General features: G+C 38.5%; 2 protein-coding genes and 2 long non-coding RNA genes across 6 annotated transcripts in view; 3 read left to right on the plus strand and 1 right to left on the minus strand.

The window, feature by feature from the left end:
* Positions 1-7,253, plus strand: part of DOCK7 (dedicator of cytokinesis 7) — a 217,066-nt gene extending 209,813 nt beyond the window's left edge. For both annotated transcript variants that reach the window (XM_029950088.1, XM_029950089.1), the window contains 2 exons: positions 2,985-3,152; positions 6,591-7,253. In XM_029950088.1, the coding sequence (XP_029805948.1) occupies positions 2,985-3,152; positions 6,591-6,633 (211 nt within the window). In that variant the 3' untranslated portion in view covers positions 6,634-7,253. The remainder of the gene's footprint in view (positions 1-2,984; positions 3,153-6,590) is intronic.
* Positions 7,254-8,983: 1,730 nt separating this feature from the next.
* Positions 8,984-22,263, minus strand: USP1 (ubiquitin specific peptidase 1). 2 transcript variants are annotated; one of them, XM_029950091.1, is made up of 9 exons: positions 22,070-22,263; positions 18,769-19,004; positions 17,244-17,364; positions 16,140-16,244; positions 15,470-15,630; positions 13,627-14,315; positions 12,777-12,947; positions 11,919-12,120; positions 8,984-10,478 (listed from the first exon to the last, which is right to left on the minus strand). In XM_029950091.1, exons 2-9 carry the CDS (start codon positions 18,936-18,938, stop codon positions 9,746-9,748), a joined length of 2,352 nt encoding a protein of 783 aa, XP_029805951.1. In that variant the 5' UTR covers positions 18,939-19,004; positions 22,070-22,263; the 3' UTR covers positions 8,984-9,745. The 2 variants fall into 2 exon arrangements, with proteins under 2 accessions (XP_029805951.1, XP_029805950.1); XM_029950090.1 differs by lacking the exon at positions 22,070-22,263 and adding an exon at positions 21,199-22,044.
* On the plus strand, positions 18,544-19,598 carry LOC115300386. The gene is made up of 2 exons (XR_003912629.1): positions 18,544-18,584; positions 19,331-19,598. It is a non-coding gene; the product is annotated as an uncharacterized LOC115300386 (long non-coding RNA).
* On the plus strand, positions 21,887-26,561 carry LOC115300385. Its single transcript, XR_003912628.1, has 2 exons — positions 21,887-23,065; positions 25,088-26,561. It is a non-coding gene; the product is annotated as an uncharacterized LOC115300385 (long non-coding RNA).
* The last annotated feature ends 1,104 nt before the right edge of the window (positions 26,562-27,665 follow it).

Below are 27,665 nucleotides of genomic sequence, written 5' to 3' on the forward strand. Positions count from 1 at the left end.
ATATATACAATGAAGTATTATTCAGGGCCCCTGGGTGGCTCAGTTGGTTAAGCGTCCAGCTTCGGCTCAGGTTATGATCTTGTGGTTCATGGGTTTGAGCCATGCGTCGGGCTCTATGCTGGCAGCTAGCTCAGATCCTGGAGCCTGTTTCAGATTCTGTGTTTCCCTCTCTCTCTGACCCTCCCCTGCTCGCGCTCTGTCTCTCAAAAAATTTAAAAAAAAAAAATTTTTTTAAAAAGGCTTCCCACATGCACCAACACAAATGGACCTAGAGGTATAAGTCAGACAAATACCATGTGATTTCACTCATGTGGGTTTTAAGGAAAAAGACAAACGAGCAAAGAGGAGGGGAGTTGGGGAAGGCAAACCAAGAATCAGAATCTTAATTATAAAGAACAAACTGATGGTTACCAGGAGGGAGGAGGATTAAACAGTACACTTATCATGATCAGACTGAGTAATGTATAGACTGTGTCCCATTACTATATTGTACATTTGAAACTAATACAACACTGTTAACTAGACTGAAGTTAAAATTAAAAACTTTTAAGAACTTAAAAAATAAAAATAAAATATTTAAGCCAAAATTAAATTTCACTAGTAGTGTTTGAAAGTTCCTGTTGCTATATAATTTCATCACTACATACTGTTTGGCAGTTTAACTTTTACCAATTTGGTATGAAATGATATGTGATTATGGATTAAATGTGCATTTCTTTTTTCAAAGAGGTTGCATATCTTGTCATGTGTGTTAGCCATTTCCCTTTCCTATCTGTAAAGTTACATGTTCAAATCTTTTGCCATTTTGATTCTCTTCCTTACTGATTTCTGAGTACTTACATGATCTGGATATATAATATTTTATCATTTGTTAAGTATCACAAATATCTTCTCTGAATTTAGAGTTTAGCACCCTTTTAAAAAAAAATAAACATTAGTTCCTAAATTTACTGTAACTAAAGGATTCAGTCTTTTTCTTATGACTATTGCTTTTTGTGTCTTAAGAAACTACATTTTCACTGAGGCCATAGTATTCTATATTGACTTCTAAAACCAAATATAATGGGATCTCTAAAGTTCAATATAGGTTAAACAGGGGAAGAAGGCAAAGAATTTTTATTTTTTAAAAAAATCCACTTGCTGTTGAGTTTTGAGTATGGTTCAAGATGGGATTTGTTTCATTTTTGTCCATAATCATTGATTATCTCAACACCACTTATTAAATATGGCATGAGTTGGGGTCAGATTTATTGCCCAAATTGATATCCAGTTGACATAACACCACTTATTTCAAAGGTCGCGCTTTCTGTGCTGCTCTGCGGTATTATTCTACATCAGGTCCTCATGTTGGTGTGTGCTTTATCATCTTCCACAGTCTTGTTTTTCTCTCCTTGAGCCAGTTATCATGCTCTCTTAATCACTGCAGCTTCGTGATCAGCTTTGATATCTGGTAGAGTAATTGCTCTCATTTTTTGTTTAAGAACTATTGTTGGCGCTTTTCCTTTTAATATAGATTACAGGAGTAACTTACCATTCCCACTACCACCCTCCCCCCCAAACTAATAATTTGAATCTGTAGATAAGTTGACAGAGTTGAACTTCTTTATAACTAGACTCTTCCAGTCCACAAATATGATATAGTTCTCTTTTTACTTGGATCTTTTATTTTCTTAATATTTGAATTTTCTGTAGAGGCCTTCTATATCTTGGTTTTAGTCCTTGGTATTTCATGCTTTTATACTTTTGTGAATGGTATCTTTTAGAATTATATTATGTTTTCTGGTATACAAAGTGCAGTTGAATTTTATATTTTTACATAAGGATATTGCCAAACTTGTTAATTCTAAAAAGGGAATTTTTTTTCCCCTTATCACAATTTTATGTTTAGGATCTCCAGTACTGTGTTGAATAGCATCACTTTCTCATTCCTGATCTGAAAGGAAAAAAATGTTCACCATTGAATATAGTGTTTTCTTTAGGTGTTTGGGGTTTTTTTGTTTTGTTTTGTTTTTGTTTTTGTGTTTTGTAGATACTTAGATTGAAGAAGTTCCCGTCTGTTTGTTGTTATGCTGCATTTTCATTTTGACAAATCTCAAAATTTTATCAAAGGTGTGTAGGGGGCTTGGATGTGTGACGTTAGGGTAGAACAGTTTCCTGTTGTCTTGTTCAGGAGTTTTGCAGCTGTGTTCTGTGGGTGAGATTATGCTTTTTCATTTATGGTCCCTGTTAGGTTTTGATATCCCAGCCTTGAAATAGGAGTTGGAAACTCTTCTCAGAAATATGTTTTTCCCCCCTCTATACAGTAGAATAATTGTTAGATTGGAATTATCTATCCTTAGGATGTTTAGTATAATTTGCAGGTTGTTTCCTATGTGAACAGATTGTGAGCTGACTTCGAGTTTGTTCTGTTATTTTTAAGTTGCTTAGCTCTTCCCTTTTAGCCTTTTTAAAAAATATAAGCATTTGAAGCTACACATTCTCCTCCGAATCATCACTTAACTGCAATTCTGCTGGTATTGATATGTGTACATTGTTTAACTTCCTACTACATTGATCTGTTAGGGTCCAGATACTTTTTCTTAAATATCTAAGTAAACTGGATAAAGGATTATTATCAAGAACTGTTCATTTAAGAAAGTTATTTGAATGCTGGCAAACCAGGGCGCCAGAAGCCATTGTTGTTATGTAAATGAGGGGGTTTGAATTCCTTAAAGAGCTTTTAGTCTAGCAGTGATGTGGAGAGAAATGGCTTAAGATTTAACATTAAGAAATACATAATTTTCAAGTAAATGAAAACTGTTAGTGAATGTTAGAATTTAAAAGAACGCACGTGGATGATCTGTTCCCTGCCTTAAACCCAATGCAAGAGAAGATAGTAAATATTCAGCTGAAAAACTGACCTTATCCTGGCAAGTGTATGTAATAGCATCAAGCCCTCAACCTATGCCAGATGAAGTCTTTTGCTAATACACTGTCTTTCCTAGGTGTGAGGATGCATTAAGAAAAAATAAGAGCTTAATTGGGCCAGATCAAAAGGAGTATCAAAGGGAACTGGAGAGAAACTATCATCGCCTTAAAGAGGCCTTACAACCTCTGATAAACCGAAAAATCCCTCAGTTGTACAAGGCAGTGTTACCTGTCACCTGTCACAGGTATGCTTATTTTTTCTCTTATTTTAGATATCTTTAGGAAAATGAAATCTGCTTGAATTGTTTTAATAATAATGTATTAGTGTAACATTACATGGTTTCAGATATTCTCGAGACCTAGCAAATTCAACTAACCTATTATGAATAACCCTATTATGAATCAACCTTCAAGATAGAAAGTTTATTCTGTTTGAGAATACTAAAGTTGTGCTAGGTACACATACTAACCAAGACACAACATCTAAATCTGGCCTCCTAAAACTATTTCTTTTAAAGTCCTGTTACACTTTGTTATGGGAGAATTAAGTAGAATGTATCAGGAACCGGATAATTCATTTTCCTCAGCCCTAACAGTAAATAGTATATAGTGTGTTCTTTTAGGTTATATTAAAACTGGTGACCCAGGGGGCCTGGGTGGCTCAGTCGGTTAAGCATCTGATGTCACCTCAGGCCTTGATCTCCTGGTTTATGCATTTGAGCCCTGCGTCAGGCTCTGTGTTGACAGCTCAGAGCCTGAAGCCTACTTCAGATTCTCTCACTCTGCCCCTTCCCTGCTCACACTGTCTCTCAAAAATAAAAATAAACATTAAAAAAAATTAAATATTGAGTGACTGCAGGGATGCCTAGGTGGCTCAGGTGGTTGTGTCTGACGTTGACGCGGGTCATGATCTCATGGGGCTCTGTGATGACAGCTCAGAGCCTGGAGCCTACTTCGGAGTCTGTGTCTCCCTCTCGCTCCCTCCTCCCACTCACGCTTTGTCTCTCTCTCTCTCTCTCTCTCAAAAATGAATAAACATTAAAAAAATTTATCTTTAAAACAGATGACCCCCATGGAGTATCTAGAAGTTTTCAGTATTTTTCTCCACTGTGACAAATAAAATACCTACCTTTAAGAGGTTGTTATGGAAAGTAAATTTTAGGCATGTGAAGTTCTAAGTGCTTTAACATTTTACCTTTTTAGCACCTGAATTCTGAACACGGCATGTTAACTGCCCTTGTGTTGCCCTTTGAAATCTAAACATACGTACAACCATTGAATTTTTGTGGCATCAGTATTTGACCACCCTTTTCTTTGAACTAATGACAATAAAGTTTTTAAATTGTATTTAATCAATAAATTAATATATAGAAGGCCTTGAAGTTGCTTATGTGCAAACAATGTTCTGGTATAAATATACTACAACTAAGTCACACTAGCCATTTTGATCATCTAAGAATTTGTCTCTGTTCTTCAGTGATCCAATATTTTTTTACATCTAGACCTCTGGAAAAAAAAAATCAAAGAATGTCTACTAAGTCCCTGCATGTCATGTCCAGACATAGCATTGTTTTAGCTCTACAGTTACAGGGAGTCCGGGGGCCTTTTTGAAGTTTTTATTAGAGAAAGAGAAACGAGTGGGGAGAGGGCCAGAGAGGGGGAGAGAGGACCCAAAGCAGACCTTTTTAAAATGCTATCTCTGGCAAAATACATTTTGCATCCACTATCTTACATTGATGTATTTCCTCTGGAAATTCTTGGTGAGAAGCAACACCAGTCCCCTTACTTTGTACCCCTCCCCTCCCCAGTCTCTTTGGAATTGTTGCCTCTGCCGACAGACATCCACTTTTCTTAAACTCCTCGGTCTAAGGTCCTGGGACGAGGGTGCTGGGTCCCCGACACGGTCATGCCATTTGCGAAGGCTAGTCTTGCTTCCTTCACATCTGTAGCCTGTTTCGGTAGAGACATATCCTTTTCATATAAAGGAGCTTTCCCCTTCACACCATAATCCTGATTTTTGCCTTCCTCTGTGATCTGTTACGGTCAGTCCCCCAAGCTTTTTTTAATGTTTACAGGCAGTTTGGGGAGAAAAACACTTTGGGGATGCTGGTGTGGTGAACAGTGTCTAGCTTTCAAGACTATTTTCTACAGAACCAAACAACCAAGCTTTGAGATTCAAAGCTGAACATGATCTTTTTGTACCTGCTCTCTTCTTTCTTGGAGATCATAAGCCTCAGGGTTTAACCTTGATGGCAGGAAGGGTAAACAAAAAGAAACCAGTTTCAAGATAAAGAAAAGTACATTAATAGATATTGAAGAATATTATTCTCTTCACTGTTAATTTCTTCAGAACTTAGAAAATAGCATTTCCATAGAATTTGAATCTATTTTGCTGATTAACAATCTAGAACATTATTTTGCAGTAGGCTTAAAAGGTATTAAGACAGTGGTTCTCAGAATGTGATCTGGAACACACAGAAGGGGATGGGTCCCTGAGATGGGTTGAGGTTCCTAAATGAAAACTAATCCCCTATTAATACCAAATATTTACTTTTTTTCTCTCTCATTCTTTCATGAGTATAGTGGAATTTTCCAGAGACTACATGCAATGTGATACTGTAAGAGATTGAATGCAGAAGCAGATGTGAAAATCTAGCCTTTTATTAAGCCAGACATTAAAGAATACCATTCTTCTAAAATTCTTACAAGTTACTTTTAATAAACAATGCTATTAAAAAAAATTTTTTTAACATTTATTTATTACTGAGAGACAGAAAACAGAGCATGAGGATGGGAGGGGCAGAGAGAGGTGGAGACACAGAATCCGAAGCAGGCTCCAGGCTCTGAGCTGTCACCACAGAGCCCAACATGGGGCTCGAACCCACAAACGGAGCCAAAGTTGGACGCTTAACTGACTGAGCTACCCAGATGCCCCTAAATAGTGCTATTTATAGTAACATGTAATGAGTTATCTTATAAAGTAATAATTTAGAATTTTCTTAATTTTAATTTCTATTACAGTAAATATCAGTATGAACTCACATAAACAATCCTTGATTTTTTAAGTGTAAAGACGACCTAAAACCCAGAAGTGTAACAACCACTGAATTCTTGGAATGTAACATTTAAAATAGGATAATAAGATACACCTGCCCCTTTTCCCTTTTAATAATCGCAAATTAATCTTTTCCTGAAATCTCTCCCATTATCCCTTAGTTCCTGTCTTATCACAGTATCTAGTACACCTATTGGACAAATGAATAAAAGATCAGTGGATATGGCAAAGTGATTAGTGTAATATACTTTTAATCTGTAGAGGTGTTTATAACCAGAATGAATAAAAGGCAGAATATATAGGATAAACACATAACTCGAAAGTTAAGAACTTTGATGACAAGGGGCACCTGGGTGGGGTCATGATCTCATGGTTGGAGCCTCACAAGGCTGTCCTGACAGCCTGGAGCCTGGAGCCTGCTTTGGAGTCTGTCTCTCTGTCCCTCCCTCACTTGTGTGGTCTCTCCCAAAAATAAACATTAAAAAAAAAAAAAAAGAACCTTGGCAAAAAAATGTTAAGTTTTTGATGATAAAACCTTTAGGGAACTCTGGCAGAAAGAAGTATGTAAAGCATATTTTAAAGGAGTATACTAAAATTGTTTACTTGTATCCCTTCATTTTCTCCCCAGAGATTCCTTCAGTCGGATGAGCCTGCGCAAAATGGATCTTTAAAATAAATGCATCTGTCTTACTCATTTGAAAAGAGCCATGTATTCAACATTGAGTGTGGAAAGAAATTAAGATCTATTGAAAAACAAGACTTGGGACTTGGAAATTCTAGCATTAATATACTACTCATTGAAGAATGCAGTGGCCAAAACATTATCAAATGTAGATCACTGAAGTTTGAGAATCATGGCCACGGTTTCTCATGTACTGGTAATATGCTGTTCTTTTTTTAAAGACTCAAAAGTAATGACTCACTATACATTTACTATTATTTATACCATAGCTAATGTTAAATTTATTTACTTTAAGTTTGTATTTTTTAATTTATATTACCATTTATAGATTCATTTTGGAACCATTTTAAATGTAGTAATGCTTATTTTAAAGGTACTATTAAATATGTGAACGTTTACACTAATTTTACTGAGTGAGACTTTAAATGGATGGGTAGAGACAGATATTGGTAAGTGGTTTGTTAAGTCTTAAAACTGGTTTCTAAGCTATTTTCCAGTTAGGAACCCCAGAAAGGGATTTAGAACAGATTGCAGAAGTAAGTTTATGTGATGAAACTTTTGTATGTAAATAATGATTAAAAATTGTGAAAGCTGCTGCCAGTGACAGTAGCTAAATCTTTCTCAATCTGATACAAGTATGCCCTTGGTGACTGCAGTTAACATGGAAGATTCCTGTTTCAGATAAACAAGCTGGTCTTTTCATGAGTTTAGTGATCTAAACTGGTAAATCAGAAATCTGCTTTAAAGTGGTCTTACATTACCATAAAAATGACAAAGCTAGTGTTCGATTTTAATCTGCCAGTTGAATGAGAAGTTCTATTTTTTTAACACTTGTATAGATTTTATAAAGTATATGTAAAAAGTAAAATTAGCGGTTTCAATTGAAATTAATTTAAAATAATAGGACACAAAAAACTAAGGCAAAATTTTTTTGTAAAATATTTTCAATTATTTGGCAGGTTTATCCAAGAAACTACCTACTAATGATTTTCTAAGGAGTGTTTTGAACAGTGTGTTTTTCTTTGTGTAGTAATATATCTCACAGACATTTTAAATGTCCCTTTGATCTATTGGCCATTGACATGAATCACTTAAAAACTGATCAAATATAGTGCCTTTACTCTTTAGTTGTTGAAACGATTCAAAAATGTCTGCTTCTCCTGAGAGCATAGGAAATGGTTGATCTCCTTTCTCCAGCTTACCTTTATAACTGGCAGTATTGTGTCACACTCATCTTATCTACACCAATTCAAAGCCTGAATCACAAAAAGATTTTTCAGAGGAGTCAACAGTGTTGGACCCAAAGGGTTGTGAACTAAAGGAGTCAGAAAGGCATAACCTCAAAAACATATTTGGGGACAGAGGATCCACATGCACAATGACCAGCAGTCAAGAATGGAAATTCATTAAAACTAAGGTAACAAATACTCTCTCACCTTTAGGGCAAGGGATGGGGGCGGTATACATAAGGTAAAGAATATTAAATAACCTGTAGGTCATTTCTCCTTAAGTTATATTATGGAAGCGTTTAAACAGGAATCTGTGACAGTATCAAGAACTCTATATAATGATGTAACTATCATGCAGCACTAATTATTTTCTGACTGAAGAACAGGCTTCCTCTGAGAACACTGGTTGGATACAGAATACTTCCAAACTCTCCACATCCTTGTTTTCTTAAAACAAACGTTCTCATATCAAGAACCTGTACCAGTAGTTCTTAACATTGGCTGTCTCTGGAGTATGAGAAGCCCCAGCTCCGTCCTAGAACTACTCTGGCAGAAGCTTAGGAGTAGTGTCCAGAACTGTTTCTTTTTAAAATTTCCGTCAGTGATTCGGAATGTAGAATGAGGTGAGAACCGTGACTCTCCGGATCACACCATCTTGTGGAAGAATGTTAAGGCATAACTGTGGGACTAATTTATTAGTTGACAGGTACTTATTTGTTGAAATGGGGGTATCAAAGTGTTATTCTAATAGTGTTTTGTATATTCTTTAGAATAGTTCTTAATGTCTTAGCAAGTCCTAAGGTCATTTACTAACTTAATATACATTTAAAATGAAACTTTAACATTTTTGTGCCCAAAGCATCATCTACGGATTCCATAAAGTTATGTCTACTTTAAAGGGAAACTAGAGCAACAATTTTTACTATAAACCTCTTTTAAGTATGACAACTTGGAAGGATTAAGTGTCTCCTATTTGAAAAATCTCATCTCCAACTAAGTTATTATTAAAGGTAATTATGCATGTTTATATATATATATTATACATATTCTCAAGAGAACTCAGCTATATATGGCAAAAACCATGCAAGTAAAACAAATATGAGTTGTATATATAGTTGTTAAGCAGTTGAAATTTTATTGACCTCCCAGTTTTTTTTAAAAAAGTTAAAACTTAAGGTCACACACCTCTAAATCTGATATACTATATACAGATCGTGCAGAATATGACTATGAAGAGATACAAATTAGTCCATGCCCAAAAAGATTTACTAGAATACAGAATCATTTTCATAAATACATATAAAATTCATCTCAAGATAGAAGGGGATTGGCTGTCCAGGTTTTGAGAGAGACTTTTCAAAGTGATTCAAGGCACAAAATGCATACTACTGTGAATACACACATATTCCAGACTTTGTGCCTCTAAATACAGCCCATTAAAGATCTGGCTTCATGACTTAAAAAACTAAAGGTACGGAAATGAGATTCTGCTTCTTAGCTGGAAAACCACAGGACCTATAAACATTATATAATTACTCCAAAATATGGAGATACAAATACAAGCACTTTATTTTAAAAAGCAAACACAAAAGATAGGTGTGAATTCAAAAGTGTTTAAATGCTTCCATTTGGATAATTCTATTAAGAACCTATACAAGTTTGTTCCCAGAAGCTAATGCATCACTAGTCTCTACTATGGGAAATGAATTCTAAAAATTAACATGGTTTTCAGTAATTCAAATTTCACTATATAAAAACCTTAGAGAGACCAATAATATCCAATAGCTTCAAAAGATAAGCTAGACTCTTTGATGTAATCAACTTTGCCAGCTTTTGTCCAGGTCTGTTTCATATATACATAAGGAAAATACTCTATAATTTCTTATAAAATAGCAAGTAAGGAGTAGATGTAGGAGATGTAGAAGGGGAAAGAGAATTCAAAAAGTCCTTCTCTTCAGTAACTTTCACTTCAGAATCATCAAAAAGTAACCACTTCCCCTCATACTCCTTTAAACTTTGCACTACATATGAAATTTTGTTCTCAAATCCACTAAAGTTAATGCCTGTTTGGTCACTGGGTTCCTTGTTTGTATCAAATTCATGGGTCCCATTAGTACTGTTAGTCTCAGAATTTCTATTTTCAACAAATGCTGTACTGGCAACTTTATCAGGATTAGATGCTTTGTTGTATAGCTCATAATCAGCTTTGCTCTTTTGTCCTCCAAGAAGTCCAATAGCTTCTACATTTTTTTTGTTTAAAACTTTGCTTGGCTGTGTATTTCCACTGACTCTAATTAACATTTCTTCATCATAATTTTCAACCACACCCCTTGCTTCCTCCTCATTCAGTGGTTCTGGTTTACCTATTTCACACATTTGGTCAATCACAAAATTTCCCTTATCTAGTTCTAAACTGTTAAGGTCAGTGACTTTAACAGAAGCAGTGTAATGCCCACTACTGATGGTAATGCCACTGTGCATCACAACCGCAAATAATCCATAGCTGTCGTTGGTTGGCTTTGTGCTCCATTCTTCTAGTGACAGCTTAAGAGGTGTCAGTAAAGGAGTGTTGATCTTGGAAAGTCCGCCACCGTAACAATCAAACCTTTGGAAAGAAAATAAAAAGGTTTTCTGCAATTCCACTTTACATTTTAATTTTTACACCCAAATGTGAAACCAAGTAGAAGTCTGAATGAACCCTTAATATTTAGTGCTCACATAAAAGACCCTAATTTTAGACAAGAAATATTGAATAAATGCTAATATTTAGCAGTTTCTGTGAAGGCTAGATGGCATCCTCCCTTGTATTCTCTTTATTCCTAAATTTTTTTTAATGAATGTTTATTTATGAGAGACAGCACACCAGTGGGGGAAGGGCAGAGAGATTCCCAAGCAGGCTCCACACTGTCAACATGGAGCTCAAACTCACAAACTGTGAGATCATGACCCGCAGCTGAAATCAAGAGTCGGATGCTTAACTGAGCCACCCAGGTGCCCCTTTATGTTCCTAATTAATTTTGTACAGTGAGAAAGCCAGTGTTTTTTAAAATGCAATTTAATTTCAAAATCCTTTAGTAAGTAATGTTATTGTGATGGTTATCTCATTGAAACAGCAAAGAAAACAATCCACTGAAAGAAGGCACTGTATGTCCTCTTCTGGAATAATAAAGTGTGTAGAGAGCTTCTGGAAGCCCTTGTGCTAACTTCAAACAATTCGTTAGGATGGGAAGGAATTAGATCCACAATAACATGTATACATGTCACAAAGATACTTAAATTTTCAGCAACAGAAGAATCAAAATTCTTCAAAGACTAGTTTGATTCTTGGCTTGCTTTTAAATAGAAGTTTGCCTTTTTCACCCCTCAAGAAAACCTTGATGTATACAAGGTATGTTTCCTGCTTTAATCACTTCATCAGGAAACTGTATCTAGGGGTGCCTGGGTGGCTGGGTCATTTAAGCCTCTGACTTCGGCTCAGATCATGAACTCCCAGTTCGTGAGTTAGAGGCCCTGTCGGGATCTGTGCTGACAGCTCAGAGCCTTGCCTCGGATTCTGTGTCTCCGTCTCTCTCTCTCTCTCTCTCTCAAAAATAAACATTTAGGGGCGCCTGGGTGGCTCAGTCGGTTAAGCCTCCGACTTCAGCTCAGGTCAGATCTCACGTTTGTGGGTTCGAGCCCCGCGTCAGGCTCTGTGCTGACAGCTAGCTCAGAACCTGGAGCCTGTTTCCGGTTCTGTGTCTCCTTCTCTCTCTGCCCCTCCCCCTCTCATGCTCTGTCTCTCTCTGTATTAAAACTAAATAAACATTAAAAAAAAAAAAGACCGTAATAAGGAATGAGGAAAGAACCCTAGACTGTGTATTAATACCAAAAGGATTTTAAACGGATGCATTTCACAAGTAAACTGTTAATAAGAGAACAAACTTTTCTAAGGTTATCTTTACAAATTACTTCATTTCAGGACTTTATATTATGCTATTATACTATTTTGAACAAAACTTCTTATAGCAGCTCGTTTTTTTCATATAGCTTTATTTATAATACTCACTCCAAGCCACTAGCAGCAAAGCACTTCAGATGAATAGTTATAACTTCAGGCATTTTGTCAAATAAAAGACTTCGCTCGGCTTCAGTATAATGATGGCAATTTTCACAGAAATATTTGTCTTCTCCTACAATCCTCTCCACTGAAGCAAACTGTGAAATTGCCCATCTCAGGGTCTTCATTTCTGTTTTTGGCTCTGGAGAAACTACAGAAGAGAATCCTTTTACTCACAAATGAAAAACGTCTCAGATATTTAAAAATTAAACAATTCCCGTGTTCAAAATTAGCCTGCAATTTCATTTGACTAGTCCTTCCCAAACAATAAAGACATTTCTTTTAGTTTCAGAAACTTAAGTTCATCCTCAACAAGACACGTATCTTTTAAATATTTATACTTGCCGGCCCAATATAAAATATTTAGGTGACAGGGCCAGCAAAATGATGATAACCTTGTCTCTGATTCAACGCTAAGACACTTTAATGGCGAACTTCTGATATCTGAACAGGTAAGCCAGCCTCACAATCACTTCCCGTATGTTGCCCTACTTTTTGTCATCTTACACTAGACAAACCGTGGCTCAAATGTTGTGAACAAAAATATCCTCTGTAGCTCTAAAACTGAGGTACCTCAAACGTACTAAAGCATTTCATTTTCCATTATAACATACTCTACACATTAAAATAAAGATACCAGATTTCCAAATGTTAACTATTAACGAGTGAATCTGTATGAGATTTTATTATACCAGAGACACTTTTTTCCCATAATTATACAAGTTACTATTAGACTGGTGGTTTTTTTTTTCTTTTTGAAGAAAACTACTTATTCCATCACCCATACAATACTCCAACTTTGCTTACTTTCAGAACTCTCCTCTACTTTGGAAAGCTCATCTTCTTGTACTGGCACACTGATGTCCTGAAAATCTTCTCGTCTTTCTGTTAAACTTTCACATTCTAAGCAACGAGTCCTTAATACCAGCTGACCTTGAAATAATTTCTCTACTAGCTCAAAACCAATTTGCTCTGCACCTAAAACAAAAATAGGAAAATTTTCAGCTCAGCACAGCCCAAATTACCAATATTTCATTTCAAGTGTATCATGAATAAAAGGCTGATTTTTAGATCTAAACTTGCTTATTCACATTAAGAGGTGTCTCATTCATAACTCCCAGTAAAGACAGTGTGAATATGAATTACTGTTGTCTCTAAAAAAGAAAGTGACAATTGTGTCATCTTAACTCCCTTTCCCAAAGAAACTCCTATAGAAACAACCCCCAAAAAATTACGATACTTTCGGTAAAACAATTAACCACATCAGCACTACACATTTTCCCTGAGAGCTGGATACAATTAGATATCCAGTTCAACTACAATAAAACTATTTAGTTCTCTAAAATTGTTTCATTAAATGCAATTTCTTTCATGAGTTTATTGTCCAGTACTATATACAGAGGTAGTAAAAGAATTATCTTTCCATTAAAATGTATGGAATTCCCTTGTTTATAAACCATAAATTAACATACCATAAGATTAGTGAGATTTATACACACACATCTTAGCACAGTGGTTAAAACACCACGCAGTTCACCTTCAGTGTTGAGTTTTCTTACAACTTGAACATTTCTGTTGTACATGTATCAGAGAACACTGCAGTTCTGCAGCTGTTCATCCTCCTACCTATCAGTGTCTAAGAATAAATTATACTGACCTTTGTTTATGGGCTTAACTTCATTAACATTAACGGACTTAACATTCCCTGGAGATTCAAGTTCACAACCATTAGTTGTGTTTTCATTTTCACAGTTCCCCAAGTCCTCTTCAGGATCATATTCATTTTCTTTCGACTGTCCTTTGGATCCCTGGTTTGTTGTTATTTTCCCCAGACTACAGAATTTAGAAAGAATGCTGGGTTGCTTAGCTGCAGGCTTTAACCAATTTATTTTAACTCTTGATTTCTTTTGTGAGGGTCTTGAAGTTTCATTTTCAGAAACATACTTGGGGATTATTTTAGAAGGAATCTCTAATGTATCACCTGTAGCCTTCCTTTTTGATCTGGTTTGTCTCTGGTTCTCTTCCAATGACTGGTGTTCCTTGGATGCTTTCATTTTTTTCTTTATGTTACCAAATTCAATGTCATTTTTTCTTTTCCCATTTCCTTTTGGGAGTTTTTCTTTATAGTCTTCAGAAGGCCTCATACTGTCCACTTCTATGGTGTTAATACCACTCATTTCCTCCTTCTGATGAGGTTTTTCGTCTACCTTAGTAGATAATTCTACCACATTTTTTACTTCTTCTTTTTTTAGGAGTTGGCATGTTTCTTGAATGTTTCCCAAAATACACTGTAATACTTCCTGTGCATCATGCTGTAGATATCCTTCATACATAGGGTTGAGTTCCCTATAAATAAAAATTTCCATTTCATCTATTCTAGTTTTGAAGATAGAATATAAAAAAAACCACAACTTTTCTATAGATAATTTAATTCATTTGGAGCAATAACAAATTATTTTAAAAACCTGAAAATATTTATTCAATTTGAAACTTACCTAAATTTGTAATTAAAAATAAAAACAAATTTTACCTCATATACATGATCACAAATAAATACTAGTAACAGCTAATATTTGTATAGTTTACCATGTACCAGGTTTTATTCAAGATGCTTTTTATATTAGATGTAGAACATAATTCTCACAATAACCCTCTGAGGTAAATACTGTATCACCATGATTTACAGATAAGGTAGCTTGCCCACCAAGGTCAAAGAGATGCAAAGCCAGGATTCAAACCTGCTCTTGGCCACCATGCTATGCTACCCATTAACAAACATATTAACAATTGTACCTAGATATATTTTTTTAAACTTTTAAGTGATCGCTACACTAAACGTGGGGCTTGAACTCAAAACTCTGAGATCAAGATTTACAAGCTCTACTGACTAAGCCAGCCAGGTATCCCTCACCTCGGTCCATTAAACTTTTTAAGGACTTACCCTGTAACATTAGGTAAGGCTAGTTATATACTGGGTATCATTTCATTTAATACAAAAAAAAATGAACCCAGTTAATAGTTGTGCAAGCACATACATACAACAAAACTGGAATATTTGGAATTTATAGTTCTTATGCATAATATATTTTGAATAAAAACCTATAATCCCTAATCTAAAATCTCTTAGGACCAAACCTGAGAATTCACTAAATCTCAGATTAAAAAAATAGATGGCATGTAACAATTTTTTTTAACCTGACAAGGGGCAGTATCCCATAATTAAACATATTACTATTAATACTGAAAAATGTATGAATATTCACATTATAAATAAAAACGAACGAGAACTGTTAACAGCCTCATACCAATTCATATCTAATGAATTTAGTACAAACTTACAAAAAGATTTCTAATTTCCAGAGCCTCTGGGATCCCAGGGACTGTAAGATCCGTAGTTTTTATTTTCCTGACCCTTCACTCCCCCCATTTGTTCACCTGTCACTCCTCCAAAAAGCGGTAAGCTGCTAAGTTGGAATCTAAAATTATATTATAGGCTATACCTGAGTGTGTTAAGCAGTCGCCTTGGCTGAGTAGCAAGTTCATCAGTGTATTTCTCTGGATTTAAGAGAAAGCTAGCCTGAAGCTGTTCAACTGAAATGATCAAGGATTGTAAACTGCATATTAGTTCATAACTTGCTAAAGAATCTTCTTTACAATTTCCCTGTCAAGAAAGAAACACACAAACCATTAATTTTATTTATGAACAAATTAAATACCTTCCCCTTTTCTTGTCTATTTCACTAGCTAATACTAGCTTTGCTAAATTTAATTTCATTCTAATTCTATGGAGGTATATAAACTAAAAATTTCTGAGTGTTTTCCATTATTTTCGATTATGGGGAAGATAATGGTTTTCTGATTGTGTAAGTCAAAGGTGAATGAATCTGAAAACACTATATAAAAATAACAGGTGATACAAGGGCACAATAAACTAGAGGGCAAGAGAAGACACTGTGAAAGGTGATAACCTAGTTACCTAACTTACAAGAATGGAAAAAACTGCCTTTCTTGAGAACACAGGATTCTAAAAAAATTCAGTATCAGAGAAATAGTCTGTTATCCTCCTTCCAAATCCTGTTATCTATTACTTTTTAATTTCTAAGGAAATGAATTTCCATTACTTTATTTTTTTGTATATTTTGTTCTTTTGTTCTTTTTTTTTTTTTTTACCTTATCTTTTTGATTGGCTTCATCATTAAGGGCTTCTTTCTTCCTTGAAATAATGTTAAATAAGTGCTTCACTCCAGATTTAAAACCAGGACAAAAATACAATACCTATAAAAAAAAGTGTCTGAGTGTTTACTGAACAAACAATATAACTAAAATCACTAAAACCTGAACAAACAATATAACTAAAATCACTAAAACACTTTTTGTAGAGCATTTAAAAATTTTTAGATTTTTATTTGAGAGAGAGAGTGAGCACACAAGCACACAAGAAGAGGAAAAAGGGAGAGAGAGGAAGACACAGAATCCAAAGCAGGCTCCAAGCTGAGCTGTAAGCACAGAGCCCGACACAGGGCTTGAACTCAAGAACCGTGAGATCATGACCTGATCCAAAGTCAGACACTCAACTGACTGAGCCACCCAGGCGCCCCTATAGGGCATTTAAAAATGTGTATTAGTTAAAATTCTGAAATTAATATTGCATCAAAATTATTTTATATTTCATTAGAGTAGCTCACTGTCTTCCCTCATTAGAAGCAAAGCATTGAATCCAGGCACATATTGCTAGGATTTGTGGTTCTAAGAGTACAACATAAAGATCTAAGATTTTTTTTTTAACAGTTTTTTAATGTTTATTTTTGAGAGAGAGAGAGAGAGAGAGAGAGCGCGAGCGAGCGAGCGAGCGAGCGAGCATGAGTGGGGTAAGGAGCATGGAGAGAGGGACATAAAGAATTGAAACAAGGCTCCAGGCTCTGAACTATCAGCACAGCCCAATGAAGGAACATAAAAAGTTCCGAAGGTCAAAATTCGTATCACCATAACACTAGGAAAGAGGCAGAAAAACTAAGCATTTGGCATCTTCCAGTTAACCTATGTCAATTCAATTTTGTTAGCCCACTTTTATTTAATATAGTACTTTCTCTTACCCCAAAGGAAGCTGGTAACATGCAATTTAGAATCAGTACTTTAGTCCATTCTAGTTCATTTACAAAGGCAAAGACCATGCGGACAACTAAAATACTCCAATCTGAAATTCTAAGAAACATTAAATGTTACATCATGCTTTGCCTACTAAAACTTTATTATATAGCAAAATTCTCAATTTACCTGAAGTATACTATTAAGATAACAAGTATTGCCAAGATTATTCAGGCCCACAAATGGTAACAGATTTTCTCTCTTCTCACAGTTAATAGGGGAGGACTGTGCTGCAGGAACAACTTGATCACTATAAAGTATAAGCAGAGAGAGGTAGTATGAATTGTAGTATCTTAAAGAAACAAAGTATAAACAATACTTCCTTAGATACACTCTCTTTCCAAAAGTTGTATGAACTGAGATACAGATTATTCAGGTGACACTTTAAGAATCTATGCAGGTGCAAAAATTGCTACATACTCAGAATAAACATTTTATAAGCACTTTAAAAATATTATACACAAGCCTCCAACAATTCCTTCATGAGCTATTAATCCCAATTTAGAGAGTAGAAAATTAAACTTACATAATTTTTACATGTAGTCTAACCCTGTACAGAAACCTGCAAATAAGCGGACTATGACAGTACGTAGGAGAGGATCCACCCCACCACCTAAGAGGTCAGGTTCTGATAATAAAATTAAAAGGAAAAAAATCTAAGAAAATTACACAGTTGTACTTCACTTTAAAATGAATTGTTCACGTTAGAATTCTTTTACCTTACTTTAATAAATAGTAAGTCCTCACAGAGTTATTTATTTATTTTACAGCGGCTAGCTACCACTCTGGCACCTCAAAGTACTTATAGGCACGAATGCTGGTAAACAAGGTTCACATCTACTAAACTGATTATTGGTAAAAACTAGGAAATTACACATGGGACCAAATCCATTTTAGTCATATAGCAGTGTACCTATTTGTTGAATAGCAAAGTAGTATAGACTCCAACTACAACTGTATGCTGTTGTATTTCATTTTGTTCAGATTTCAGTCACTGAAGGATTTGCAAAGGATTTATTTTTATCTTATTGGCAACTACATACTAACAAGTTTGATAATTCTGTACACAAGGCTGTCAAGTCCTCTGAACCAAAAAAAAAAAAAAAAGTATTTCTTTACTCTTACACAGAATGTGGCACACTAAAATAAGATTAAATTGAAAAATAATTTTAGCCAGCAAATATTTCTCCAAGTTAATCTAAATGGCTGACCATCAGTGTAAATGAGTTAACATTATGTATGTGATCCTGTGGTGAACCAGCCAGTTTTGCTGTTTCTAAAAATTTTTTTAACGTTTATTTATAGAGAGACAGAGACCATGAATGGGGGAAGAGCAGAGAGAGGGAGACACAGAATCTGAAGCAGGCTCCAGGATGAGCTGTCAGCACAGGGCCGACAGGTGACTCCAACCCATGAACTGAGATCATGACCTGAGCTGAAGTCGAGTGTGTTCCTGACTGAGCCACCCAGGTGCTCCCGGCCCCCTTTTACGTTTTATTTATAGTTTTCTTGTTTCTACTATAGACTGCTAGGTTTGTCTCACTGCTGTGTGTTGCCTTCATAGAATATCAGGTCAGAATGGAGATACCAAACTTCACTGCTTCTTCACTGGTATGGAATTTTCAAGTACAGCAAATGTACTTAAGATACATACATTTCAGATCCTCTATATTCAGAAGCCTTTTCTTCATTTTCTTGAGAATCTGTGAAATCCAAGGCCCTCTTAGTTTCCTTTTTCTGAAAAAACTTCAAGGAAAGTCTATTTTTTTTGGATGGGCTACCTTTCGAAAGCCCATTACTTTCACTAGGTATGACACCAGGCATTTTCTCTCCAAATCCCAAGGAGTTGACAAGAATTAATTTATAAAAGGATGTAATCACCAGTCATATCTGTTAATCAGAGAAAAGGTTTCATTATTTTCAATTATCAGCTATAGGCAATAAGATCATTAAATTCTGAAAATTTACCAAGGAATGGTACCAATTAGAACTTCACATTTGAAAACCCAATGCCTGGCCAATAATAGGCACTCAATATTTACTGCTTAAATGAAGGAGCTTGTCATTTGTCCTTTCTTAAATAACCAAAAATATCAGATACTGAACTTTAATTAGCCTATGAGAGTAAGGGTCACACCACAAAATGGCCCCGTTTTGGTAGACCTACGGTGAAGCAGTACTGAGTAAAAACTTAATTTTTATTTTAATTCATTCAGAAAATATTGACTGAGCAATGACCATCCATCTCTAATTCTGAAGTACCAGGTGAAGAAGAGAAAGGGATGAATGGGAAATCAAGAGTCCTGGAATGAAGGTTTTCTCCTTCCAAAGCCTCAACTAGTTATTAATATGAATACATGAAATAAGGTCTCTAAAAGCTTATATAAAACATAATTTGCAAAGTCACTATGTTGTACACCAGAAAGTAATGTAACGTTGTGTGTCAACTATACTCCAATAAAGAATAATTTGGGTACAAGCAAAGGTATAGATCTGGTTTTCAGTTATACCTAACAGTTTGGCTGAAAAGTAATAAAAGATGCAAAGTTGAGAAAGTGGTCCGAAGAACTGCTGCATACCAAACTGTGACGCATTAAACACGATATGCTAATTTTCCAAAACTTTTTTTAAACTAATAGATTTTGTTAAATGCTCCTTTGAATAGGAAAAAAAAAAAGATTTTACCTTTCACAACTTTTTTTTCACTGTTAAAACTCTTGGATGAAAAAAACCCCCAACAGTATTTGTGGTAGTTATTTTATACACAAGTCCTACTTAAGAAATGGGGGGGGGGGGCGGGCGGGGAATTATCTGGAGTATTAGAGCACAAAAGCTCAGCAATGAGTTCAATCCAGCCACAGTAATAGGACGAACAGAAAACTAACGAAATTCACTCAAACTCCCAATTTTGCTAATAAGCATGTCACTCCACTGTCTCTGATCTGGGAATTCGCAACATTGAACTCGGTTTTCACGCGAAACCACACTTTTGAGACTTAACTCACTGGAAAGTTGACCGATTTCCCCATCTCCCCCTGTCCAACCTAACTTATTACCCTCCTTGACATTTATTGCTACTGATGGAAAGCTATCATGAACGATAAACTAGCCTGCGCCAAGTTGCCAGGGATCTCTAAGCATTAATAATTCTCGTAAAAGGTTTTTCCTGGGCTCCAATTTTTATAAATGATGGAAAGTGGATTCTCTACGAGACAAGATAACCGGACTTAAAGAAGCATAAGAAAAAATGACCAAGCAATTGAAATAACATATAAATCCTAAGCAATAATACCCTCCTGGCTCCCTCGAATCACTAACCATTTAACGTTACTGAAAAGACCACATTTGTATCAGGTGCCGTAGATTAGGCTACACCACTTCTTTCTCCTGGCTTTATTACTGGGGGCTGTTAGGTCAAAAACGTTTCTCCTAGAAGTCTAAATCAAATGTTGCAGAAAACATTAAATACTCTTGAACAAATGACAATATGAGCATTCAGTCCCACTAGTTTCAAGTTCTTCACTTTTAAGACGACACGACTCAATGCCAAATTTTCACGAAAAATGAACAAGGTTAACATCCCCGACAAAGGCTTAAAACACAAAGGCTTTCTAAAAACTTATGGAAAAAATAAGAGTGCCCGATAAAATTTAGCAATCCCGACACCGGACAACGTAGCGAAAACATCTCTCTACTCCGCACCACTCCAGGAATGAAAAGCGGAAAGGCGAGGCTGCTGCGGTCCGTGCCGCTCAGACACGGCCTCGGGTCCTGCGGGACGCTGGCCGGTGGCGGTGGCGACTCGGGCCCGCCCCGCAGCTCCGGGCCCCTCGCCCGCCGAGTTGGCCTATTTACGCCCAGCCCGCACCTGCCTCCCCGAGTCCCCGCGGCGGCAGGAGGGGTGCCCCCGCCCCCGGTGCCCACAGGGCTCGGCTGGCAGCTCCGCAAGGGCGCAGCAGCGAAGGGGTCCCCGGCCTCTCCCCCCGCGGCGCCGACGCCGGGGTCCTGGGCAGCCCCCCTCGGGGGCCGGCCGAACTTGCCTCGGCGCCTAGGCACCGGCCTCTCCTCCCCAGGCCCTCCTTACCTGGTCATGGCCAAAGCGCGGTCCGCGGCGGTGACGCCCTGAGTCCAGCCGGGATGTGTGTGGGTGCGACAGGTGAGCCCCTACCCCGAGCCCGCTGGGGCCCCGAACCAAAGAAAACCTGGCCGTACCGCACTCCCCACAGGGGAGTGACCATTCGCTCTCAAGAGCGGGAACCCGGGCTGCCGCTCGGTCCTGCCCTGCGCCGGCACCAACTACATCCCCGGAGCGACGCCCGCCCCCGCCCTCCCCCGCCCCGGGATGGCGAGGAGAGCCAGAAGGAGCCCCGCTCGCCAAGCGCCTGAACCGCTAGGGTCTTTCCCACTCCACCACCAAGGGGAACTTGGCGCGTTTTCCTCAGTCTCAGGACCCCCGTGTTTTAGCCTCCGCCCGCGCCAGCACTGCGATTGGAGGTGGTGTCCTTCGAAAGTGCCAGTTCTAGTCTCCACGCTGCAGAGACGCAAAATGCAAGAGCCGCCTCGCGACCGCCACTCGCCCCCTGGCCCGCCCGGGCTCCGGAACCAGCTGGAACGGTAGTTTTCCCAAGATCCTAACGGGTTCTGCAGTTTCAAACAGCGCAGGCAGCGTCACGGGCAGCTCGCGCGGGTCCTCGCTGAGGGCGCGCACCGGGTGCTGGAGGCCTGGCTGGCGGGCTCGAGCCTCACACCCTTTTTTTTTTTTTTTTTTTTTTTTTTAACCATTCGTGAGCGAGTTGAGTAAAGGCGTACGGGTCGGGAGACGGGACAGAGAGAAGATGGGACGGGCTCCTTCCTCGGGAAGACGACGCTGGATGATCAAATCCACCAATCTGCGAAGAGCAATCCCCCAAACTTTGCTCCCCCACCACCACCAAGAAGGAGCCAATCAGAAGTACCTAGACAAAAGCCAGTGGGTGGGCGGGGGAAGTCCAGCCAATACCAAAAAGAAGAAAGGAGGAATCCGCCAATCATTACTGGAAATGCAGAGTACCCTTCAGGAGCAGTCCCCTCCTTCCGCTCTCATTGGCGTTCGAGTGCGCGCTTTCAGTGTCGACTGTTAAATGTCGCTCCGCGTCTTGTGAATCCTCGACGGTGGGACGCCTCCGCGGGTGCGGTTTCCGGAATGAGGCCCTCACAATAAGTCCCGCCCCCCTTTCTTGCGTACGCACTCGGGCGGGGTTACTAAGGAGACGAACTTCGGAAAATGGCTGACCGGCTTGCTTGGTGCTCGGCGCCTGGGCTTTCTGATAGGAATTGCAGCCCCAGCCCTGGGACTATCTAACAGAAACAAGCGCTGTCATGGATAACAGCAAATTCTCAACCGTATACGGTAGCGCTGAGGCTCTTTCCTCAGCCCTTCCACGCCTCGTTTTCTCCCGTTTACTCCTTTCCTCTCTCGACCAGACAGGGAAATGAAAAGAGCACTTTAAGGCCCAGCTCTGGCTGCGGGAGCTGGAAAAGGTTTCTGCGTGAGCCCTTACTTGCTATGGGCTCAAATGCGGCGAGCCAGGCCTTACCTGGTTTTTGCTTCCTTTTGTTGGTATGCTTACCTCAGTGAGGTGACCTCATAAAGCAAGTGATGCAGTTAAGCAGGATAAGTTCAGTCCAAATTCATTTAATCAAGCTTGTTTTTAGGTGCCAACGAAGTTACAAGGCATTTTTCTAGGTGTCAGGGACTGCGTGAATGAAACACATTCCCTGCTCGAAAGGAGCTTTACGTTCCGGAGAGGAGCAGGAGTTAAAATGATAGGATATAATGAGTGATAGAGAAAGGAGATAAAGAATGGGCAGTTTTTGATACAATAATCCGGAAAGACCTCTTTGAGTTGACATTTGAGCAGAAAGCTGAAAGTGGAGTGAGCCTTGCAGGAATCTGGGGAAGAATGGTACAGGTAAAGAGAACAGCAAGTTGGTTTTTGTTTTTGTTTTTGTTTTTTTGAGAACAGCAAGTTTTAAAAAGTCCTCAAGTTTCACATGGAATGGTGTTCTGGAAAGAAGCAAGCAGGCTACGGTGCTTAGAGTAAAATGGACCTAGATGTGATGACTGTGGGAAATGAGATTAGGGACATCAGCAGGGTAAGGAGATGGAATTCACTGGATGGTTTTGAAGTAGGCAGTGGCATAATTTGTAAAAGGGCTGCTTGTGGTGGACAGATTGTTGAACTTCAAAAATGCAAGCAGGAAGGTTAGCTAGGAGGCTATTTCAGACACCCGGGAAATAAATTATTTGACTTGAAATAAGGTAGCAGTGGAAATGTTGAGAACTGGTAGGATTCTGCATATATTTATGTGTGTGTGTTTTTGTTTTGTTTTGTTTTGTTTTTCGTTTTTTTTTAATCTTTAGAGAGAGCCAGCAGGGGGAGAGGGAGAGAGAATCCCAAACAGGCACCAGGATGCAGGACTCCATCCCAGGAACCACAAGCTCATGACCTGAGCTGAAAGCAAGAGTTGGTTACCCAACTGATTGAGCCATTAAGGCTCTCCAGTTCAGAATATATTTTGAAGTAGAGTCAACCGGGTCCCTTGATAGGTTGTAACAAAAGAGACAAAAATGACAAGGATTGTTTCTTTTCCCCAAAGCAACTGGACGTGGTTGGTCCTTGCTAAAATGGGGAACATTAGGGTAGTAGTGGGTCTGTTATGAAGGGGCATTGTTCTCACACACTAAAACTGAGATGCCTATTTTACATAGAGAAGTTGAGCCAACAATTAGCAAGGTTGAAGCTGGAGGGAGAATTTAGATCAAGTGATACAAATTTAGGAGTCACCAAATGGTATTTAAAACCACAAGACTGGAGGAAATCACCTAGAGTGGAAATCTTTATCCTAAAAACTCTGCAGGGCATTGATGGCCATTTCCCTTGCTAAGCCAAGAATCCTAAATCCAAATAACTGCCTCTTAATTTACCCATCTTAGAATCAACACCCGTTCCAAATGCTCATTTTAAGAGTGAGACTTTAGGGGCACCTGCGTGGCTCAGGAGGTTAAGCCTTTGACTTTTGGTTTCAGCTCAGGTAATGATCTCGTGGTTGGTGAAATGGAGCCCTACTTCGGGCTCTGTGCTGATAGCTTGGGTTTCTCTCTTTCTCCGTCTCTCTCTGCCTCTCAAAATAAACAACAACAACAAAAAAGAGTGAGACTTTAAAACTCCTATCACTGAATTTATACAAAGAATAGTATGACATACATAGTGACTTTGAACTGCCTAAAGAGAAATTAATGCTACTATCACTTGGTAAAATAAGCTCAAAGCTAGGGTTTGAGCTAGTTTCAAGTGTTAATAATTCCTATTTGAAAGCAGAAAAGAAAGCACCCCAACTCATTTTGAAGCCAGTATAATGTTGATACCCAAAATAGACAAGGACAGAACTAGAGATATAATTATAGGTCATTCTCTTAGTTTGCCATTATGTATCATGGACTAGAGAATGAAATTCTCCTAACAGAATCCTTGCTACTTTCAAACTCTACCAGGATAGATAACTAATTCTAGTTTCCTATTATAATTTTCCTAATTCTAGTTCTCTTTAAATTTTTTGTTAACATTTATTCATTTTTGAGAGACAGAGTGCAAGCAAGGGAGGGCCTGGGGGGTAGGGGGGGTGTAGGGAGACACAGAATCCAAAGCAGGCTCCAGGCTTGGAGCTGTCAGCACAGAGCCCGAGGTGGAGCCTGAAACCAGGAACTGCAAGATCATGACCTGAGCCGAAGTCAGACACTCAACCAACTGAGCCACCCGGTTACCCCTTCTCTTATCTTAATGGAGATCCTATTGTCTGCCACCACCATTCTTCCTCTATGATTTATAATATCAGTCAAGATTCAGTTGAGAAAATAGAATCCATTCCCCTGGTGTAAGAAAAGAGTATTAAATACTTGGGAGTGTTGTTTAAATAGATTGATTCGTTTTCAGGAATGAGTCCCAAAGTCTTCACAGAACTGGCCACCAAGGGAAAGATGACACTTTTATGATCAGGAAATGAAGACTCCTGAACTACCTTGCTCCTGCAATACCGAGGACCCCCGACCATCAGAAAGCTGCCAACTCCAGAATTACACTGTGACCTGCTCTTGCACACTACACATGTTCAGCTCTCAGTGTTAGAGCCCACAGTTCTAGTGGCTAGATGCTGACACCTCTGCTAATGCTGCTCTAGAAATCCCAAAACCTCCGTGACTGTGCTGGTCAATAGCAGGAGTGGAAGCCCATGGATGAATATCAGGCTTGGTGCAGCTGGCAGTAATTTGTGCACAACTGTAACAGCTCTTTGATCCTTTTCCTTTCACCCAGTACTATGTGAGAGAGATTACAGCTGTAGTTCTTGGCAAGATACAATTTTTAAGCCCAAAGATTCTTATTTTCTGGCTTCCATGTGCAATGCAACTACTTCACTCTTAATGACCACTACCTTGGGGGCATCTGAAACAATGGGATTCAACAGGTTGACAGCATTCTTAGTCCCATTTTTGTAGGCCTTGTATGGCGGAACAGCAGGCACATTTCCTTCCAAGGCTTTTATTCACAGGCAGTTTCTGTGTGCTTTTTGTATAAAAATGATTGTTTTTGTTTCAGCCCGTCCAAATTATTGAACTCTTAATCCACTTAGATTATAGACAGAGTTTCCCTGTTAGGAAAGCTGAATACCTTTCCATCCCTACCTGCAGATAGACTAGCTCTGACCTGATTTAATCTCGCAAAGAACTTTGCTAAAACTGGCAAAAATTTAAAGCCAGTAAATACCAAGATCTATACATTTTTCCAATTATTTCCCTTCATGCCACAAACATCTTGCAACTGGACAGTGTCACTAGTTTTCCATGTTGCAGTATCTGAATCTTTACCACATGTTGCCTGAATGCTTCTACTAAGGCAACAGTGTTTATTTAAGGTCAAGTTGTGTGCTGTACGAAGCTGATAAAGATCACATTCTGCACCAGAGAGGAATAGGTTAATCTATGAAAAATGGAATATGTTTTCAAGTGTCCTCAGCCAAGATGAACATTTATTTCTTTATCACATAAACAGAGTGCAGAGGTAGGTAGTGGTGATTCCATGACCATCAGGGACCTAACTCTCCATTTTCAACATTTGGCTTCTACCTTCTGGTCCAGATGACTACTTAAGTTATACCCATCATGTCTACATTCTAATAAGCAGAAAAGAGAAAAGGGGAAAGATGACCATGCTCCTCCCTTGACAGTACTTCCTGGAAGTTGTACACACCACTCCTGCTTGTAATGCGTGGGCCAGAACTAACTTTATTCTCCATGTCTATTATGTCCAATAAGGGGTCATAAGATCAAGGAAGAAGTATCCAATTGATACTGGAGGACAAATATTCTCTGCTATGCTTCTCCTTTCCTGGTTAAATAAAAGATTTCCCCGAGCGCCTGGGTGGCTCATTCAACTAAGCATCTGATTCTTGATATCGAGGTCTTGTGATCGTGAGATTGAGCCTCATGCCTGGCTCTGCTCTGAGTGTGACCCTGCTTGGGATTCTCTCTCTTGCTCACTCGCTCGCTCTCTCTCTCTCTCTCTCTCTTTCTGTCTCTCCCTTTCTCCCTCTCTCTCAAAATAAACTTATAAAAGAAGATTTCTCCAGCTGGGGGAGCAGAAGATTTAAAAAAAAAAAAGTCTTATCATTTGGTTCTTTGCAGAAGAGGATGTGCCCGATAACTGTTTGCCCTAGTAGTAGACATGGAGATGATGCCCAGAACACCCTTCAAGGTGTGGCGAGTACCCCAGTTTTCATCTCCATCACTGTCTACTTTAGCTACAGAGAGAAGCCTTGCCCAAGGTTATGACATCTCCAGGGCAGCCAATATTGGGTGCTTGCACAAGACTGGAATAGAAAGGCTCGGCCATTAGGGCCCATCATGGGACACCTCTCGTGTACGATAGTCACTCTGGAGCTTCTGGGCAGGTTGTTCAAAGCTTTCTTGCACCTGTATTGGAATTTTACTTCTTTCTCTGCCCAGTCCTGCTTCCTCTTCCTTCCTTCCATATCTTCTATGCTCTGTCCCAGGGTTTGCTTCCCAAGAACCCTGCCTGTGATAACTGATACCAGGATTGGTTGGAGAGAGTAGGTAATAAGACGGAATTTGGGAGATGGATTATGGAACATCTGCTGATGAAGCACAGGCAGCCCCTGGCACAAGGTCATAGTCCAACGGGGGTGAAATACCAGGTAGAAGGGAACACGGGAGTGTGACATTTCAGGCATTTGAGACATTGGTAAAAGTAACAGTGATAAGGACAACAGAATCAGATGGCGATTGCTAAGCTCCATTGGTTACAGAAAAATAATGAACTGAGATAGGTAATAGGCAATTTTAAATGAGGAGTGAAAGCCAGAGCTTTCATTAGCAGGGAAGAGGTGGAGAATGACAATACCAGAACTTTAGAGTGGCTAAGATATGGTTCAATGACCAAAAATGGCAGGTCTAATTTTTTCTCTAATTGAGAAAATCGAGCATTCGAACGCATGAAA

The sequence above is a fragment of the Suricata suricatta genome, chromosome 8 (genome assembly GCF_006229205.1).
Source record: "Suricata suricatta isolate VVHF042 chromosome 8, meerkat_22Aug2017_6uvM2_HiC, whole genome shotgun sequence".
In the NCBI taxonomy this organism is placed as follows: domain Eukaryota; kingdom Metazoa; phylum Chordata; class Mammalia; order Carnivora; family Herpestidae; genus Suricata; species Suricata suricatta.

Bases quoted from the DNA above. Each gene is read 5' to 3' on its own strand.
- USP1 (XM_029950091.1), bottom strand. From the start codon at position 18,938: ATGCCTGGTGTCATACCTAGTGAAAGTAATGGGCTTTCGAAAGGTAGC. The intron at 14,316-15,469 runs GTATAGCCTATA...TTTTATTTATAG, and splicing joins CGACTGCTTAACACACTCAG to GGAACTCAACCCTATGTATG. The intron at 10,479-11,918 runs GTGAGTATTATA...TTCTTTCCAAAG, and splicing joins TTTGCTGCTAGTGGCTTGGA to GTTTGATTGTTACGGTGGCG.